Source organism: Polypterus senegalus, chromosome 6, assembly GCF_016835505.1.
Source record: "Polypterus senegalus isolate Bchr_013 chromosome 6, ASM1683550v1, whole genome shotgun sequence".
NCBI classification, from domain to species: Eukaryota; Metazoa; Chordata; class Cladistia; order Polypteriformes; family Polypteridae; genus Polypterus; species Polypterus senegalus.
The window spans coordinates 106,890,084-106,909,283 of NC_053159.1; the positions used below are offsets into that span (position 1 = coordinate 106,890,084).

The window sequence follows — 19,200 nt, forward strand, 5'->3', positions numbered from 1 at the left end:
GGTATTATGACCTGCGTTGGTGATTCTCTAAGGGAATAAGGTATGACTGTCGATGGTGATTCCTGAGGGGTCAGCGCTACGGGGATTACTGTTGTCTCGAAGACATAAGGCAAAACTGAGTCACCAAAAAAAAAAAAAGTTTTAGAACCACGCCACCGGACACCACAAAAACGTAAAATACACGTCGCAAATATCTCAAGCCTTTCGTCTTTTTTGAATCAGTACGGCCGCCATAGCGACTGAGGTTTTGAACACGGATAAACCGGAAAAACAGTTGCTTTCGAGAAAACAGAACAGTGCAAGCCATGGTAACTTGGGTAGTACTAGGAGGGGTCCTGCTCGCTCTCTATGTTCTGATATACTATAACCTGATTAGGTGTCCGAAATGCAGGAGTTCTGCTAAACTAACGGGAAAGACTGTCATCGTGACAGGTATGTGTCACGCCGTTTACGACTAGCCGCTTGAGGACGAGACGAAAGGTTATTTCCAAGTCGTAACATTTTACAGACTTTAAGTCGACTCGCGTTATTAAAATTGATCTGTGAATAGAAAACGTTAAAAAATACAACTGACCCTTCGTTGGTATTGAGGTTCGCGTTAATTTATTTAAGAGTCTTTTCTTAATTGCCTTTGAGTTCTGTCCAGTCTAGTGAGTACAGGTTAGACACATTCTCTTATCTAAAGCATGGGGCTATGATGTTTATTGGGCACAGTATTTTGTACAGTTTTATCACAAAACCATAGAGTTTTTCCAGGCACAAGACGGAAATCCACAGACTGACTTGGTGCACCCCTTATCTTGTTTTGAATCGAGGCAGTTCTACTCGCTAAATGTGGCACCAGAGATTGGAGGTGGGTTGAATGTTATTTAGCACAAGCAAGTAAGAATTTCGCTGCGCTCGGGTCACAGGGTTGGTACTGTGGCACTCGAAATTGTTAAGTCACCTTGCACCACCTTTGTTTTTGCAGTTTTGAATATTGTAAGGACTGGGCAAAACCCAATAGCAGTTTAACAAAGGGGTCTGTAATGTGGCACAGAACAATTTATACTTTTGCGGGCCGAATTTTTGTGTTTTCTAATTATTGATCCATTTTAAATGACAGAAAATAGTGCTGGCGTACTGCTTTCACCAACTGCGGATTATGTTGGATCAACCAGCACTGTCCCTGGGTAATTTAATTTATTCTTATAAATTGCTTTCAGCAATGTAGTGAAAGTAGTTTGTCATAACATTGGAAATTTGGATATGGCAGGGTTCAGTGCTGGAGCATTTGCTGTTGCTTGCATTTCTGTTGTCAGGTCAGGTTCTAAACGTGGTATTGTCTTCCATCTGTGTGTGCGCAGAACACACTGCCGTTTTTACCAGGCCAGTCAAACACTTGTACTAATAGCCAATTTCTTGTTTGAGTGAGTATATTTAGTGAGTGATAACTACATGGAATACCAAAACATTCTGTTGCCGGTAGCAACGCTGCAGTACGGAAGCGTATTAGGGCCACGGGTGAAAAAAAAATACGGACACAGTGAAGAAAAAAAAAATCTAAATGTCGAGATTAAAGTCGACATGTTGACTTTATTCTCGACATTTCCACTTTATTCTCGCCATTTACGTCGAGATTAAAGTCGACATGTTGACTTTATTCTCGACATTTCCACTTTATTCTCGCCATTTATGTCGAGATTAAAGTCGACATTTACACTTTATTCTATTGTTTATTTTGTCAGTAGAATGTCGCAAACTAAACATATTAAAATGACTGTTCAATTTACTAGATTTTCTCAAACCCCTTCATTAATTAATGTAGCACATTAAATGCTTTATATTAAGTGTTCCCCGACCCAGTTTTTAATCTCTATGCGCTTCTTCAACTGACTTCCTCTTGCACTGAGAGGCGCAGACAGCGATCGCCGCACATTGACTTCATGATGTTCCTGCTCTAAGAACATTCAGAATACTAAGAGAAATACTTGATATCTTCTTCACGATGAAATGCAATAAAGCATGTATTAAACATGGGTGGCGGGGGGCACGGTGGCGTGGCTATAGAGCTGCTCCCTTGCAATATGGGGTCCCCAGTTGTATGTTCAGTGTAGTACAAAGTCCCAAAAACTGAATATATGAATGGGTATCGCACAGGTTTAACTTAAATATTGTGTAAATATTGGGCTTGGTTGGTCGGAGACACGAACACAGGATTAAATGGATGTTCTTCTGAGCGGGCTTTCTTTATTGCATGCGTGCTGTCTCTATCTGACGTACTAAACCTCCAGTTTCTATCCTTGCTTTTTCTTTCTGCACATAACCAATCACCACAAGATAAACGTCTTTGTGAAATTAAAACAAGTTATAAACTTAGACCTCGGAGTTTTCAGAACTTTAAATTATTAAAGCACATCCATTGAATTCTGCGTTCGTGTCTCCGACCACCACATTACGGACCCAACATTTACACTATATTCCAGTTAAACCTGTGCGATACCTATTTATATATCCAGTTTTTTGGAGCCTCGTCACGCTTGCCATAAAGTTCACTACACTGAACATACAACTGGGAACCCCTTAATGCAAGGGAGCAGCTCTATAGCCACGCCACCGTGCCCCTCGCCACCCATGTTTAATACATGCTTTATTGCATTTCATCGTGAAGAAGATATCAAGTATTTCTCTTAGTATTCTGAATGTTCTTAGAGGAAGAATATCATGAAGTCAATGTGCGGCGATCGCTGTCTGCGCCTCTCAGTGCAAGAGGAAGTCAGTTGAAGAAGCGTATAGAGATTAAAAACTGGGTCGGGGAACACTTAATATAAAGCATTTAATGTGCTACATTAATTAATGAAGGGGTTTGAGAAAATCTAGTAAATTGAACATTCATTTAAAGATGAAGTTTAGTTTGCGACATTCTACTGACAAAATAAACTATTAGAATAAAGTGTAAATGTCGACTTTAATCTCGACATTTAGATTTTTTTGTTTCTTCACTGTGTCCGTATTTTTTTTTTCACCCGTGGCCCTAATACGCTTCCGTACTGCAGTCACATAACTTTGTATTTAGAAATTCAAAGTCTAAGGGACTGAAAATTTAAAGTAATGTTCTCAAATGCACTTAATCTAAATCAGGGTAAATTGATAGAGCCTCCCACATAAAGCCATTTTGGAATCTCCCGTCAGCCAAACCAGCTTCTCAATGGAGATGTAGCAAGAAACACCTCATTGATATTTACAACCTTCATCCACAAATGGGATTTGAACTTATGCATTTATGAGGGGACAGCTTTGTTCACGTTACAACCATGGCTCTTTTCTGAATATCAGTCATTCAGAACCCCCAAACCCCCTTACACCCCCCACCCCAAACATGAAATTTGAAAGTTGTAGCTTAGATTTTGTTTTAAATAAAAAGGCTGACTAAGCACATGTTAGTATTTTGGAAGAGACTGCGGATGTTGGGTTTTAACCCCGAAGGTTCAGTTAACCTGGGAATCCATTTAAAAAGAAAAAAAGAAACCAATGGTGGTCAGATTTCAAAAGCTGCTTTGAGTAATTGTGTCTGCCATATATCCAGTAGTTATAATAATGGAGCTCATCTTTGTAAAGAGCTCCCACTTTGGTACTATGGAGATGACTCATACTGTGTGTTTAAAAAATTAAATTCCACACACTCCAGGGAATACATGAAACATGAAGTTTTAATAAGTGGACACTTAGGGTGTCAAACAGACAATGGCGTGCAGTATTGTTTAGTATTTTCCATTTCCTTTATTAAAATTAAGAGAAATGAATGAAGAATCTGTTCCTAGTTTTCATTCCTGGTGATCTCGAGAGTAAACCTAGAGTTTGTTGTTTTTCTACTCACCCAAGTATGGAGATGTGACCCTCATCTACACTCCTGCAGTAGTTGCTGCTGGTTACATAGAACTGTCCACTTCTCTGCATGGGCCTGCGTTTCTACCTCACAGACGTTGGGCAGATTATGCTTTGTGACGTTGTCGTATGATGCATGGTTAACGGTCTTACTGATTCTGTACTTTTTATCATTAAGATCTGCATCATTTGTTAGCACAGCCTTAATCCCATTTGAGTGAAAAATGACATTTCCAAAGCTGGTAATGTCTCGCACAAAATCTAAGAAATACAAGTTCAAGTTTTACATGGCTTTGGGGCTGTGCTGGCTTTGCAAATTCCCCCTTACTGCGAAGTCGGATGAACTGGTTTCTTTCAGCTGGCCCAGTCTGACTGCACTTGCAGATATCGTTGTGGACATCCTGCCCATAACTTGACAAGACAAGGACATTGATGAGTGTTTTTAGGAATAAATGGAGGTTTTGTATGAAATCTTTACATATGTTCAAAGCAATAATGCATGTTCGCTTAGGCTCTGTGTAACATATGACTTTCTCAACCCTGGCAGCATTGGGGACAGGAAGACTGGAACCAACTGTGCAGCGGATGCCTGCTTCAGTGACTTGCGTCCTTTTAATTTCATCAGCGTTTCTGTTACAGTAGTCAGCAAAGGTTCTCTTAGTGTCAAGTGTTGCTTTGCCTTTTTGATTTCCACTAACCTCTGAATGACAGAATAACAATTTAAAACCTTTACATTTATACAGCACAGTCTCTTCTCTGTTTGGGTGGTGTGAGATATGGCCGGCCATTCATCCTGGCCAATACCCCCAGGCCGCCAGATGGAGCCCTCCTTGCAGCATAGAGGTGCCCCGAATGCCAGCAGGGAATTATGGACAGTGGAATTACAATGTACAGCCCTGCTGGATACCAAGGGGGCCGCCAGAAGTCGCTGCAGGGAGGCCCAGGGATTTATATTTCCCGTATAGCCCGGAAGTATTTCCAAGTCACGGGAACGGAAGAAATGATATACTTCCGGGCTGAAGAAAAAATAAGTTTTTAACTGACCCGGAAGTGCTGGATAATCACATGGACTGAGGGCTCAGAAGCACTTCCGGGTCATGGACTATAAAGGACTGTGGGAGATCCCAGACAATTGAGCTGAGTTGGGAGGCAGGGTGGCTAAGCCTCTGGGAGATTGGAGGATTGTTTATTGGATTATTGTATTGTTTATTGAAGTATTTGGGAGTGGAGGATGCTTTGTGCACATTATTATTATAATAAATCAATTGTCTGGACTTTTATCTGATGTCTGACGTATAGTCTGAGGGTTAAAGGGAGCGAGAGCGTCCCTAAACTATCACAGTGGTCTTTATGCTTACTTATCTTTTCTGAGCTGCATACACATGTGAGTCTAGCTTCTGACATACAGATGTCAGCCTTACCCTCCCAGGGTTGGTGATGTGGATGGTTCAGGGTTGCAGTAAATGGCAAGAAACACTACAATGTGACCCACTGACCGAGAAACTGTATGACACTGGTTATGACAGTCGTGTGCTGGCTAGCAGGCTTGCCTTTTAACTGTAAAATCTGAGTTTGATTCCCACCTATTGAAATTAACATTTTTTTTTTTTAATGAATTATTTGCCTTGCTATTTTTGTCATGGTCATAAGCTATCCCATGTGGGCCAGACTTATTTATTGTAGTTTGGGTTCCATTGCATCATGGGGTTGGAAACATGCAACAGTCTATATAAAGAAGCTTTCCTACACTAACCGCACTTCTATAGTTCCTGCCACAAGTTGGAGGGTAATAAACTTTTCTGATATATAAGTTGTAATTCGAGATTTGTGAAGAACTTGAAGAGCTAGTTAAAAAGTAAGTGCACCCCATGAAGTATGTTTTTTTGTTTTTTTTAACCAATTGTGGACATATCAAGATGTCATCTAAACTGTTATCTATATATACAGGTGATATAATTTAACAAATATCTTGACATATTTTTCATATTATTAGTCCATTGTATAATTTAAATAAAAAAATGTATGCAAATTTCACATGTGGAAAAAGTTTATACATCCCTCCATTTAACACTACCTCAAATGCGTAACATTAGAACCGGGTGCGCCAGATCAGATACAAATGATTAGAACCTCATTAGAGAGAATTTTGTCTGAACTTGTCTTATTTAAACCTCAGACTTTTAGTTTGGTTTGCTCTTTGTTGTTCAAGTGTGTGTGTATTGTCACCATGCCAACACTGAAAGAGCTCTCCGATGCCTTGGAAAGGATTTATCTCCAAATAATCGAAAATCAATCATACCTTTCCCAGAAGATAATATACAAGTGAAGAAGATTTCAGACATCTGCCAATTTTTTCAGAGCAGGTTCAAGAGCAGAACCCAAAAATGCTAAAAGAAGTTATCATGAACTCCAGGATTTCATCACAAGGCCTACATTTAATTTTTGCCACCACTAATGTAAAATTTGCACGAGTCTACGATTAGGAACAGATTGCATAAACTAGATCTACACAGGGGGTATGTCAGGTGGAGACCATTGCTGTCCAGAAATAACTTTAGGGCAAGACTAAATTTTGCCCATGCATACCTTGACAAAGACCGAGACTCCTGGAAAGATGTGCTCTAGACAAGCAAGGCAAAGATAGAGTTATTAGGCCACAATACCAAAAGATATGTTTGATGAAAACCTTTGACCAGGAGAACCTGATTCTAACTGTAAAGTACAATGGTGGAAATGTGATGGTTTTGGGCTGGTTTGCTGGATCAAGGCCTGAGCAGTTCAAAAATGTAGAATCCATTATGAATTCTTCATCAGACCAGAGGGTGCTAGAAGATTGAAGCTCAACCGAAAATGCATCTAGCAGCGTGACAATGACTCTAAATATTCCTGCAAGGAAAAAGAAAGATATGAATGGTTCCTCCAATGGCCAAGTCAAAGCCCTGATCGAAATGCTGTAGCAGGATTTGAAATGGGCTGGCCCACAAGAGACCCCTCAATCATTGCACACCTGGATGAATTCTACATGGAGGCATAGGAAAACTGTTTCTCAGTTGATGTTGAAGACAGGTATACAGTTAAGCAAAATGATGACTTGAGGTTCCTTCTGCTGAAGGGTACAATACCAGGATGTACTTTTGTTTTCCACAGAATTAAATGGCTTATCTGTTAATTGTTTCATTGCATAAATTATTGCAAAGTAAAATTTTCATTTTTGTTTTCAATTTTATCACTTTTCTTTAAAGATACTGTTTATATAAAGGGGAATAGAGGAAGGCCTAAGAAGAGGTTTATGGATGTGGTGAGAGAGGACATGCAGGTGGTGGGTGTAACAGAGCAAGATGCAGAGGACAGGAAGATATGGAAGAAGATGATCCATTGTGGCAACCTCTAGCAGGATCTGCCGAAGAAGATATATGATTAAAAAGAAAAGACGTCTCATGGGTTGTACTTACTTTTTCACATGACTGTATACCAGTTCAATTACCCAGCAGTCTTCAGATGAGAAAGTGGGTTTAATTGTACACCAATTCTTATTGTTGCCATTATGCATGTTTTCTGATGTACTGTCATACAAAACAAGGGCAGAGGAAATAGGAGAATAGGATGTAATATGAGGCTCCAGTCTTTGGGTGTTTTAGTGTGACTTGAGTGAAGTGTTTATTTCTCCATTTTCTTTTACCCAGACAGTCTCTCTTGACTATTGTGTTTTTCTCTCTGTGTTTTACAGGTGCCAATACTGGTATTGGGAAGGCCTGTGCCCTGGATTTGGCCAAACGAGGTGCCAGAGTGATTTTGGCATGTCGTGATAAAGTCAAAGCTGAGGCCGCTGTTTATGACATAAGGAAGGTAACTTCTCTCCTGCTTATGAGACAACAAGACTTGCTTAATAGCTTTTAAAATTCCACTCTGCCAGAGAGACTGTATTTAGGAGGACACCACATCATCATCGATGTACAGGTTAAATTAATAATGAGTTCTGCCTCTGTAAAGTATCATGGGGATAATACTCATCATGGAAATCTGGATATTTGCATGACGTTTTGACTGTGCTCATATAGCTTTTGTGCTAGTTAGGTTGCTAAGTTGGCTCAATATGAGTGGGCACTGTGGCAAAGTGGTATCCCATCCATAGCTGTTTTCTGCTTATGTCTGGTGATGTTTGGCTGCCAAAGACTCTAAATTAGACTAAGCAGGTCTGAGAGTGTTACACTTATGTTACAATCTGAAAAAAATTAAGGTGACACGTAGCTCAAAGACAGTAGAGTGTAGAGTTCAAATAAGGTAACTAGACACACTCTTTATTGTTGTATTCCTTATAATAATTTATTATGTGTATCATACAGCACTACACCTAGAAATGTCAGGAGAAAAACTGGTTTTCAGACACCATTATCTTACATTTTGGAATAACACAGACACAAGCACATTTTACTAGAAATCTTAAAATCGGTTATGAAACAAAGAGATATTTTACTAAGTTACACTGGAGAAAAGGTCAATCTAAACCGAAAGACAGCATGGTGTATTCAGGGCTAAGGTGTTCATTTTTGGATAGTCTGTATTCTTTTGCCCTTTTCTTCTTGTAAGTACTGTATATCTACTGTATGGTTCCTGGTTGACAGATTCTTGGGGTTAAACATTTAGAAAGGAATCCAAATATTACTGTAGATGCATGTAAATGTAAACCTGTAAATGTAATGCTTTTTTGCAGGAGAGTGGCAACAACGAGGTGCTGTTCATGCATTTGGACCTGGAGAGTCTTCAGTCTGTGCGATCCTTTGCAGAAACATTCCTGAAGTCAGAACCAAGGTTGGATGTACTGATAAACAATGCAGGTAAGATTGTGACACCCATGCCCCTCCCACCATTACTCAGCTAACCGCCTCAAAAATGGGGCTCTCCCTGCTTTCTAAGCATTCTCACCTCTGTGGAAGAGAGAGAGAGTGTCAGAATGTCTCCATATTCTTTTTCTTTTTTATTCACTAGGGGCCTTCGCCTCCTGCTCGCCAACCCAACCACCCGCGGCCACTTCTCCAAAACCCCTCTTAAACGGTGTTACAATGGGAAACAAATACATTTTTTTTTTAACTTCTCTTTGTGATTTCTGCAATTTGCTCACCTTCGCCTACCCCTCCCCGTCAGCGGTAGGCGCCATTGTGAAGAGTGGGAGCTAAGCGCACCCCAAGGAGACGCGGCCACTCCTCTGAAACCCTTATTAAACAGTCCTGTTTTTTTTCACCTCCTCTTTGCTCACGAAGCTGTTGGCTTGCTGGTGCTGCGTTCCGCTTGATCTGCATTTTTCGCTGTTCTGTTATTTCCCCGAGTAATATTTTCAGTTTGTGCTAATTAAATTTTTACTCTCATTTTTTGAGACTTTCGAATATTCCTACTTCCATTAAAAACTGTAACTTTCACGGGTTTGAAACGTTGTAGACATGCCCTGTCTTGACGATGTTTAGAGTGATGTTTGTCTGCATGTCAGGATGGGTATGATCACTCTAAAAGAGGTTTTCACTCTCACCCTTTTCTTAACTAGTGCACTGCTTTTTGCTGCTAATTAACTTCTTTTGAATTAATTTTAATTGACTTGTTTTTTTAAGATTTGTTCCCATAAATTTTTTCATTGTTCCTCTGAATTTCTTAATTTTTTCTTTAAATGGCACCCAAACAGAAAAGAAACGTGAAGTGAGTGAGCCAGCAGAAGACCAACTAAGTCAGGGTCTCATACTCCAACAAGTTGCTTGTTGTTAATTAAACCCATTCTTTAATTCCATGGCTTGTTGCTGCACTCATTGTGCAATAGTTTAAATTTCCAAAATTACTTATTTTCTCTTTTCTAAGAGATAATTAAAATGTTTTGGGGACCTGAGCAGATCAGCATTCCTTAGACCTTCACCTTTCTTTATTTTCAGATATTGCTTGATGGACACAGTTTGCTGATCACGTTTTGGTTCATTTTGTGTCTCATTACTGTTTGGCTGCTAATTAAGAAAAAAATAAACAACTGAGGGGTCTGAGTCTTAAAGGCCAAGTCAAATAAAATTAATTCAAAAGAAGTTAATTAGGAGCAAAAACAGGTCACTAATTTAAAAAAAAGGGTTAGAATGAAAACCTGCAGCCTCTTCAGCCCTCCAGAACCAGAGTTGGGGACCCCAGCTCTAAAATGAGCTCCTCTGTCCAAATGAAACTGGGTGCAGTCATTTATATTGTAAAGTTACAGATTCCTATTGATTTTTAGCAAAATCACTGCAGTAAATTTTTGCACACATTAACCTACAAACTTTTACTGTGAAGAAGCATAGCTTCATGTAGAAGGTATCATGAACTGAACACAGCAGATTTCATTTGATAACTATTTGCGAATTCATGAAATGTGCTAAATGTGATATAGTGTACAATGTGTACAGTAGTTTTAGTTATGGTGAAAAAAAAATTGATATATAGCCTCTCACATTTAGTCCAATTTGCACTCCTTTTATGTATTCATTTATTCTTGAAAATATTATCTTTTAAATGCAGCATGTATGAGTAAATACAAAGCATTTATCCTGTAAAGCCAGTCACTGTCCATCGATCGATTTCTTTTCTATCATGCTTATTCATTTCAAGGTTATGAACAGTAAATGCCTACACTGGCAGCATTTGACCCAATGGAGTAGCCAACTCTGGACTGTGCACCAGTTCATGACAGTGCATACTCACGCAAGCATGTGGAGTTTACAGTTAAATTAACTCATAAATCCTTCAGATGTGGAAGGAAAGCCCTTTTAGACGTGGTGAGAATATGCAGACCCCACCCAGGTAGTTCCTGGATTGGGATGCAAACTCAGTACTCAGCAATTGTGAGGCAGCAACACTAAGTTCTGTGCCACCCAGCGCAGCTTGTGACAAACTTCTTAGTTCAGGTTTTTTTACTTTTATGTGTCTGCCTTTCCTAATTCCAGAATGTTGAACTGTGGCCCTTAAATTCACCAGTGAATTGGAACCATTGGCAGTCTATTAAAATTCTGAAAGTTTTGTTAAGTAGTGCCCATTTACTATCTTTGTGTCCGGTCTGCTCTAATTACTGCTGTTTCCTCCCATATTTCAAAGACGTGCTTCTTATTTGGTGATACTAAATTGGCTTGGTTTGAATGTGTCATGTGAGGAAGTGGCATTCCATTTCAGATTTGGTTCCTTATTTAAACTAGATGATCTGGCTCTCCTAATACTAACTTGAAATAAACAGTTTTACAAACAGATGAATGTTGAGTTCTGATCGGGTTTGATTGCCTGCAGTGCATTTCTATTAGCCACTGACCACCTTTCATCCACCAGTCATTAATTTTGTCTGTTAAGTGCTTTCTGAGCATGTTCAGGGTCAACACAAATGTGTCAAAAATATCATTTATCTATTGTAAGTGGTTGTATAAATAAAAAAAAATACTGTATTATCCTAATTGATAATTCAGTTTCATCCGACCTAATCAAATATACTTTCCATTTGATGAAATGACTTTCATTCAACTGCGATTCCAGAACAGAAATAAAGCTGAATTAACTACAGTCTTAAAGATTGCAGATGTTTGTTATCAGGAAAAGTCATTTCAAAAGCTTATTATTGGTGAGTGTTTAATAAGAAATCTGTGTTGGTAATCTTTTGCTTTGCAGTTTATTACCAAAATTGTCAAGATGGAAAGGAGTGACACAGATACTGGAGTAGGACAGTTTTATAAACTTTCGAAAGAACAGAAAACTCAGTTGTGATAAGGACCACTATCACTTGTGATATTCTGAAATACAGAAAGATGTAATCACATGGGGTCTGAATGCTGCAGTCTGCTTTTGGGCTTTTTCTGGGCTTTTTATAGAAGCTCAATATCCTCTTTATCATAGGAGTGATAGATGTCCTGTGCTGTAGGAAGAGGAAGAGAATTTTAATTCAGTTAATTTATTGTCAGTTCTGCCTTTGGCAGTGCTGGTAATTAATGAAATCATTAGGTAAGGCCCCTACTTTATTTTCTTTACCTTCCTCTGCAGAAGGGGTCTCTGGCCATTAGACTTATGTCAAGGAAACTGAAGCACACTCGTTTTAACAAACATTTTCTGATTAACACAGACAGAAAGGAAATATGATAAGTGCATATATATCGACTTAGAAGATAGGGTGTGAGACAGACAAACATAAAACACAGAAGAGGCTTGCTGTTTACTAGATTTTTAAGGTTCTAATTTATTTTGGCACACAAACAGTTTTACAATACCAAGTATTTAAGGTTGATATCCAATGTTGTGTGGAGTTGATGCTCTGGGTTCAAGTGGAGGATTTTTCTTGCGTTGGAGTGCATTCTTTTTCTCTTTACAACGTAGTCCTTTGTTTGTCGTGTGCTTTTCTTAGCTCTCTGTTAGACTCTGCTGCAACTTCTTTTTCAGTCTTTTCAGGCAGGGCTCCGCTTGGCAAAGTGGATCTCAGCTTTGAGGTCCACAAGGAGAGAGCTGCTCACTAGCTTTTAGGTTTCAGAGATGAGAGGTGCTAATCAGCTCTCAAGGAGGAGGTACTCAACTTTCAGAGAGAGTAGAGAGTAGAGAGATGAGTGCAGCTAGTTTTTGAAGGAAGGTATGATCTTAGGTGATTGGATCAAGATCAATTATAGTTACAGAACCAGTAACTGCTCATGGGCACTTTATTTTGTCCATCGGTATTGCCACTCATTAAATTATACAGTCGGTATAGAAAAGAATCACCCCCTTTGAAAATATTCACTTTTTTGTTGCTTTATAGCTTTAAATGAAAACACACATATAATTACAAATATTTTTTTCAGCTTTATTTACTCGATGCAACCAATAACATCCCAGTCAAAGATATAATAGCAACAGTTCAGAAAAATAAAACAAAATAAAAAAGAAGAATCACTAAGATTGATAAAGGATCACCCCCTCTCAAACAATACTTGTAAACTCAATCAGGTGTAAGTAATCGCCTTCATTGCAAACCAAGGTATTTGATGTCCACCTGTGATCTGTTTCAATCACTGTGATTAGTTTAGCATATAATCAGTTATTCCTGGTGCATCCCAGTGCTTGGTAGTGCTACAGAAAGCAAACAATTGACTATGGGTGGCAAGGCACTTTCAAAACACTCCTGGATACAAAAAGATTTCAAAAGCTTTATCAATCCCTAGGAGTACAGTAAGCCCATAACTGGGAAGTGGGAACTGTTTGGTACTACTAGGACCCTCCCAGAGAGGCTACCAAGAGGCCAAAGGCAACTGTGAAGGAGGTACAGGTCTTTATGGCAAAGAATGGTCATTGTGTGCATGTGACAACAATATCACAAGGCAACATTAAGTCTCATTTAAACTTTGCGAAAATACACCTATAAGATTCTGAGGCGACGTGGATAAAGCAGTTGTGGTCAGTTGAGACTAAAACTGAACTATTTGGCCTCAAAACCAAATGATACACTTGGTAGAAAGCCAATACAGCTCACTATCCAAGCATGAAGATAGCATCCTGTTGTGGTGTAGTCTCTGTTAAAGGGACTGGGGCACTTGTCAGGTTAAAAAGGAAAAATCGATGGGGCAGAAATACTTGAACAAAACTTGCTGCCCTCTGCCAGAAAGTTGATGATGGGATGAAAGTTCACCTTCCAACATGACAAAATACCCGAAGCACATAGCAAAATTGACAAAACAGTGGCTAAAGTAGAAAAAAGTGAATGTCCTTGCATGGCCTATTCAGAGCTCAGACTTAAACCCTATTGAAAACCAGTGGAATGATTTGAAGTTTGCAAATCACCAGTGGTCACTATCCAATTTGACTGAGCTTGAACAGTTTTGGAATGATGAGTGGGCAAATATTGTACAGTCTATATGTGCAAAGGTGGTAGAGAAGGATCCCAATAGACTCCATTCTGCAATTGAACCAAAAGGTGGTTCCACAAAGTGACTGACATGGGGCAGTGGTTAGTGGGATATGATCCTTTATCAATTAAAAGTTCATTAGTTTTTTGTTTATTATTATTTTTCTGAACTGCTGCTTACTGTATATATGTTTGCCTTGGATGTTATATGTTGCATTGAGTGAATAAAGCTGAAAATAATATTTTTGTGTGTGTTTTCATTTTAGGCTGTAAAGCAACAAAAATGTGAATGTTTTCAAAGGGGGTGATTCTTTTGTATACCTACTGTAGCTGTTTGTATTAACTTGGGTGACCAGCTGGTAGCTCTGAGAGATGTGTCTGTGATGTTGGTCTTGGTCTGGGATTGATCATCTTACCAGATAAGGCAGTCTTAGTATGAGTTGCAGTTTAGTCATTTTTTTTCTGGAAAGCGGGTTGGGGGAAGGTGCAGCTGGATTTCTGCTTCCCTGTTAAATCTGCTGTCTCAACAGTCTCATGTGCCAATAAAAAACCTAGAAAAATGGGCAGTATCCACTTTGTCCTTCGGTGCTGATGGGTGTCACTCACTGAGAGAAAAGGGTGTGAATGCAGTGGTTTATTGAGCAGGAAAGGTGGTTAAGTGTTCATTTAAGAAAGAATGTGTACTTTGAATTTTAAAGTTCGTGTGATTTCTACAGGACATTAACCTGTAATGAGAGATTGCTGCCTTGTGAGATTTAAGTGCAGAAATGTTTTTAAGTGTATGGTGGGGTACTACGGTCATAAAGTATAGAGTGCTAATTCACTTATTTGGAATTAGTGAGGTCTTAGTGTTCCTGTTTGTGCACTTCTACAGGTTAGTGATTTCTAGCCCAAGTTATGAGTGACCAGAGCTATCCCTTCCTTACGCAGAACATGTACTATGTTACCTTTGAACAGAGGATTGATGCCTTGGGCGGCCATTGGGGTTTGCAGACCTCCACAGTTCAGGAGCACTGCTGGACAGCCAATCGGATTGCATGTTTATGTCACTTGGTTTACTTGACTTCAGTCAGATAACTCCTCCCACAACCCTGATCTTACACATAGTGTAATTGGGTGTATCACATAGCATACAATAAGAGCACAGATTGACTTAAATTGTTGGTTAACTGTATCGGTAACTGACATTACTGATTTAGTTAATACCTTATTGCATTCTTATGTTGTTGGAGTGACAAAATGAAGTTTAGATAAAATCATAAGTATAGATGTTCATTTTCTAAATATCTAAATATTTAGCTTCATTTTGACCCTATATTTACTGCATTAAGTAAGTTTGTTAAACACATTCAGTAGTAATAGTAGTAGTTTTTATTTTATCATTATTAGTAGTAGTAGTACTATTTTATTATTAATAGTAGTAGTTCAGTTTTTTATTATTTTTATTAGTAGGAGTAGTAGAGCTAGTAGCAGTATTAAAATTATTTTTGTTGTTATTGCATTACGTCACAAGTAATACTGTTGCCTGTATCAAGTAACCAAGAGTAACAGCTCATTGATACCCTAGACTATTACTATTATTATTACTACTACTAAATAGACCTTCATTAATAAAGGAAACAAACCAATTGTTATATCGTTGCCATTAAATACCAAAAGCTATGTGTTGCTCTTCAGATTGCAGCAGCCTTTCCTCTTAGGAAAGTTTGACTAAGGGTGGTGCTGTGAGTGACAATGTATTCCATTATTGTTCCACACCTGTTAAATCATTTATTTTACTTAGTGATTTATGCAGCAGTGGGCTTGCTCACGAGGCAGTGTGGCTGCCGTCTATGCAGATCATCAATTAATCCTTGGGTGGCTTCCACAATAGACACCAACAACCTTCTGGTCAGAAGCATCTACAAGTAATTAGGACCAAATTTTGATGTCTTTGTTTGGAAGATGGTACTTCCTGTATCCATGTTTATCATACTCTGCTGAGTCTGGGATTTCTCAGTGAGATGACATCAGGTCAGTTACTGATCAGCTTATGCTATCTGAAATAATGGTATTATTTTCTGTGCAGTTCCCACCTAATTACTGATAAGATTAAGAAACAGACGTAATGTGAAAATGGTAGTGGAAAATACGAATATTTACAAAGAGTGTTGCACTGGAATTGGAGATATACTGAATGTAGCTGTTAAATGAAATGGGTTGTGTTTTTTCTTCTTTCTTTTAATTGTTTCAAAGTTTTATCACTTCATCAATCCAACCATTTCATTAAACAAAAGATGACATCCTGCTTAATACTTAATAGAAAACATGCAGTATTTTTGTTTGTGAAGTGTGTAATCACCCTGCCATTTATTTGGTAACTTTTGGTGTAAGACATGCCTGTCATTTTGTGTTTAAGTGTTGTCCTATTGTCATTCTCTCTATTGATCATCATCATTCTACTATCTGAGTTGTCAGCCTTGTTTTGTGCAGGGGTGGTTGGAGGCAAAACGTCATCTGATGGCTTCAGCATTGAATTCAGAGTCAATCACTTGGGGCACTTTCTCCTGACTATCCTGCTGTTGGATCGACTGAAACAAGCAGAAGCTGGGCGTGTGGTTGTTGTGGCCTCAGAAGCCCATCACTGGGGGAGCATTGACTCTCGTTTTCTGAGTGGGGTGGCAACAAAGAACACTAGCTGGTCTAGCTTCAGATCATACTGTGACAGCAAGCTGTGCAACATCCTTTTTACTAGGGAACTAGCGAACAAACTGGAGGGAACAAATGTATCGTGTTATGCAGTACATCCAGGTAAGTAATATGTGAAATGAGTAACTATTTGGTCTTGTATACTGAGAAAGGAAAAAGGCAGTAATTAAACTTGAGTGACTGACTTTAAAGTGAATGTCACTATAGTAAAACTATAGCAAGTCATCCTCTTAGTCTTACAGTACAGTATAAGGAAAAAGTCACTTTTATCCAAAAGTAAGAAACCCTGAAAAACACAATTGTATTCCACATGGGTTTTAGATGTAGGCAATTACTCTCTTTCTATTAAAAATAAAAAGATAAGTATTAACAAGTTTGTACAATCCACCTATTTTCAAAAAAGTTTAATCCAGTTCAAGGTCGCTGAGTTGAAACTTATTCTAGCAACATTGAATACAAGGCAGGGTTTAACCCTGAATGAAGGGCACCACTCCATCACAGGGCACACCCACATATTCACTCAATTTAGAATTGGCAAATTCACTCAAATCCTGGGGAACACAAAGAATATAAAAACTCCACATAGGTAATGACTGGGCTGGGATTTATATGTATGACTTTTGAGCTCTGAGATGACGCTAAGCACTGCTTCAGAGAGTCACCCCTAAAATCTATACAGTACTCTATTAATTAGTTTTACAAAAATAATATCTTTTAGAAGAAGGTTTTTATTCACATTCACCTTACTATTTGAAAAGAGCTGAAACGTTGCACTTTAATAGATAACTATTATTCATAACATTCTTAGACCCATTTAATTCAGTGCCGGTTTCAGGAGGCTTGTAGTATCTGATGCATGTCATGACCCTGGATGAGGTACCAGTCCACTTGTGCATACTCTCACAGTAACAATGGGAGTAACTTAGAGTTGCCAGATAACCTGAAGTCACAAGGAAAACATGCATACTCCACACCAATAAACATAGATTCTTCTTTTTCTTCTTTCGGCTGCTCCCGTTAGGGGTCGCCACAGTGGATCATCTTCTTCCATATCTTACAAATAAACATAGATTAGTTACTATTATTACTTCACGTTTCCGTTCTGCAGTCAGAAACTTAATTCTTACAAGTCTGTACCTTATAAAAAAAAAGTATTTGATAATTGAAAATGGATTAATAACTAATTTAATACTTAGTGAACTTTAATTCCAAAGCTTAGTCACTTTCTTTTGCAACATCACATTTTAAGTAAGACTATCTGACTGAAACCTCACAAAATTCTGAGTCCTGCTTACAGTAGTTGTTTATTTACCTGATTTACTATGTTCTTGCTTGCAGAATACAAAATGATAAGCTATCTATCTCTGTGCAGGGAGTGTCTTCACAGATCTTTCCAGAAATATGAAGTTTTGGCAGAAGCTGCTTTTCGTTCCATTGGCTAAACTTTTCTTCCAAGATGCTGAGAATGGTGCTCAGACCACAATCTACTGTACAGTTCAAGAGGGCATTGAGATGCTGAGTGGCAGATATTTTTCTCAATGCCAGGTGAAAGATGTCAGTGCTTCAGGTCGAGATGATGCCCTTGCAAAGAAGCTGTGGGAGGTCAGTGAGAGGCTTGTAGGAATAGCATGATTTGTTAAAGGGGATATGTGCACAAGATATGTTGCTTTTGTGTAGCACTGTTACCTACCCATAGAAGTTATAAATGCAGGTTTCTAGAGCACAGTTGGGTTTGAGATCAGACATTTACTCCTTCTGTAGTAGATGCCTTTTAGAAAGCAGAACTCTAGACACTGTGTTAAATATATGGCCTTTACTACCTACTCTTTATCATGACCTACACATTAAATTAGGACAGATGTACCTGTCTAGGTAAATATTTGGAATGACGTTGATCATCAGAAAGAAAAAAAGTACACAATTGTACAGGTGCAGTTGGACAAGTCACAATGAGCAGAATGTTAATTCTGTCTTGCTAGAAAGATGATGAATAAATTGGAGGTGCCCACCTAAAAGTGAATACTACACATTAAGGAACTGTACTGGCCTGAATAAAGTGCTGATGCCAGTTGGTTGTAATTCTTTAACATATTGGCATTAATCAATAACATATCCCACTGTAAATGCAGCTTTACTGCAAAAGAAATAAACTTAAATTGTGATGTTGAGTTATTCATACTTTGCTTATATACTAAGTGCTGTTATGGGAAAAATCAAAGGAAGACGGTGACAGGTGGGTTAAAAGCCGAGCCAGCCGACATGTTCAGATAGATGATTGTTAATAATAATATAATTTGACCAATGAAGTATTTGTAAGGTTTATATTATTATCTCTAATAATCAAATATGTAATGTTGATGTAAGCACTTAAGAGCTCTTTATTACTGTAGTATGGAGAGCTTGATGATGTTACTGAGCCACTTGGCTGCTAAACCTATCAATGCAACCTGCTGTTAAATGCTTTCTTTGCTGTATCCTTGATGTTTGCCTTGTCTCATTCTGTAGCTACTTTGTTTCTGCCAAAATTATAATTACTAGAATCATGTGAGCGTAAACTTTTTGATGGTATTCATGTTATTCACACATACATCATGAGAGTAGAAGCAGATAGGGGTTCAGCAGTCTAGCTGATATCTGGCCATCATAAGAAGCAGATCTCACTCTTCCTAGTTGGGTGTTCCATGAAGCAGGCTAAGTGTGTAAGCCCCACAAAGAGGATTAGGGCAGGTTGAGCTCAGTAACCATGGCTACTAAGCATCACCTTTTAGTCTGTTCTGTCCCGGACAAAAGATTTGATTAGATAA

The 19,200-nt window shown here is 38.6% G+C and overlaps 1 protein-coding gene across 1 annotated transcript; it reads left to right on the forward strand.

Moving 5' to 3' along the window:
• Window positions 1–239: 239 nt before the first annotated feature.
• LOC120531367 (dehydrogenase/reductase SDR family member 13-like) lies at window positions 240–18,939 on the forward strand. The gene is made up of 5 exons (XM_039756709.1): window positions 240–432; window positions 7,592–7,710; window positions 8,576–8,699; window positions 16,181–16,498; window positions 17,769–18,939. Exons 1-5 carry the CDS (start codon window positions 306–308, stop codon window positions 18,026–18,028), a joined length of 948 nt encoding a protein of 315 aa, XP_039612643.1. The 5' UTR covers window positions 240–305; the 3' UTR covers window positions 18,029–18,939.
• Window positions 18,940–19,200: the final 261 nt, after the last annotated feature.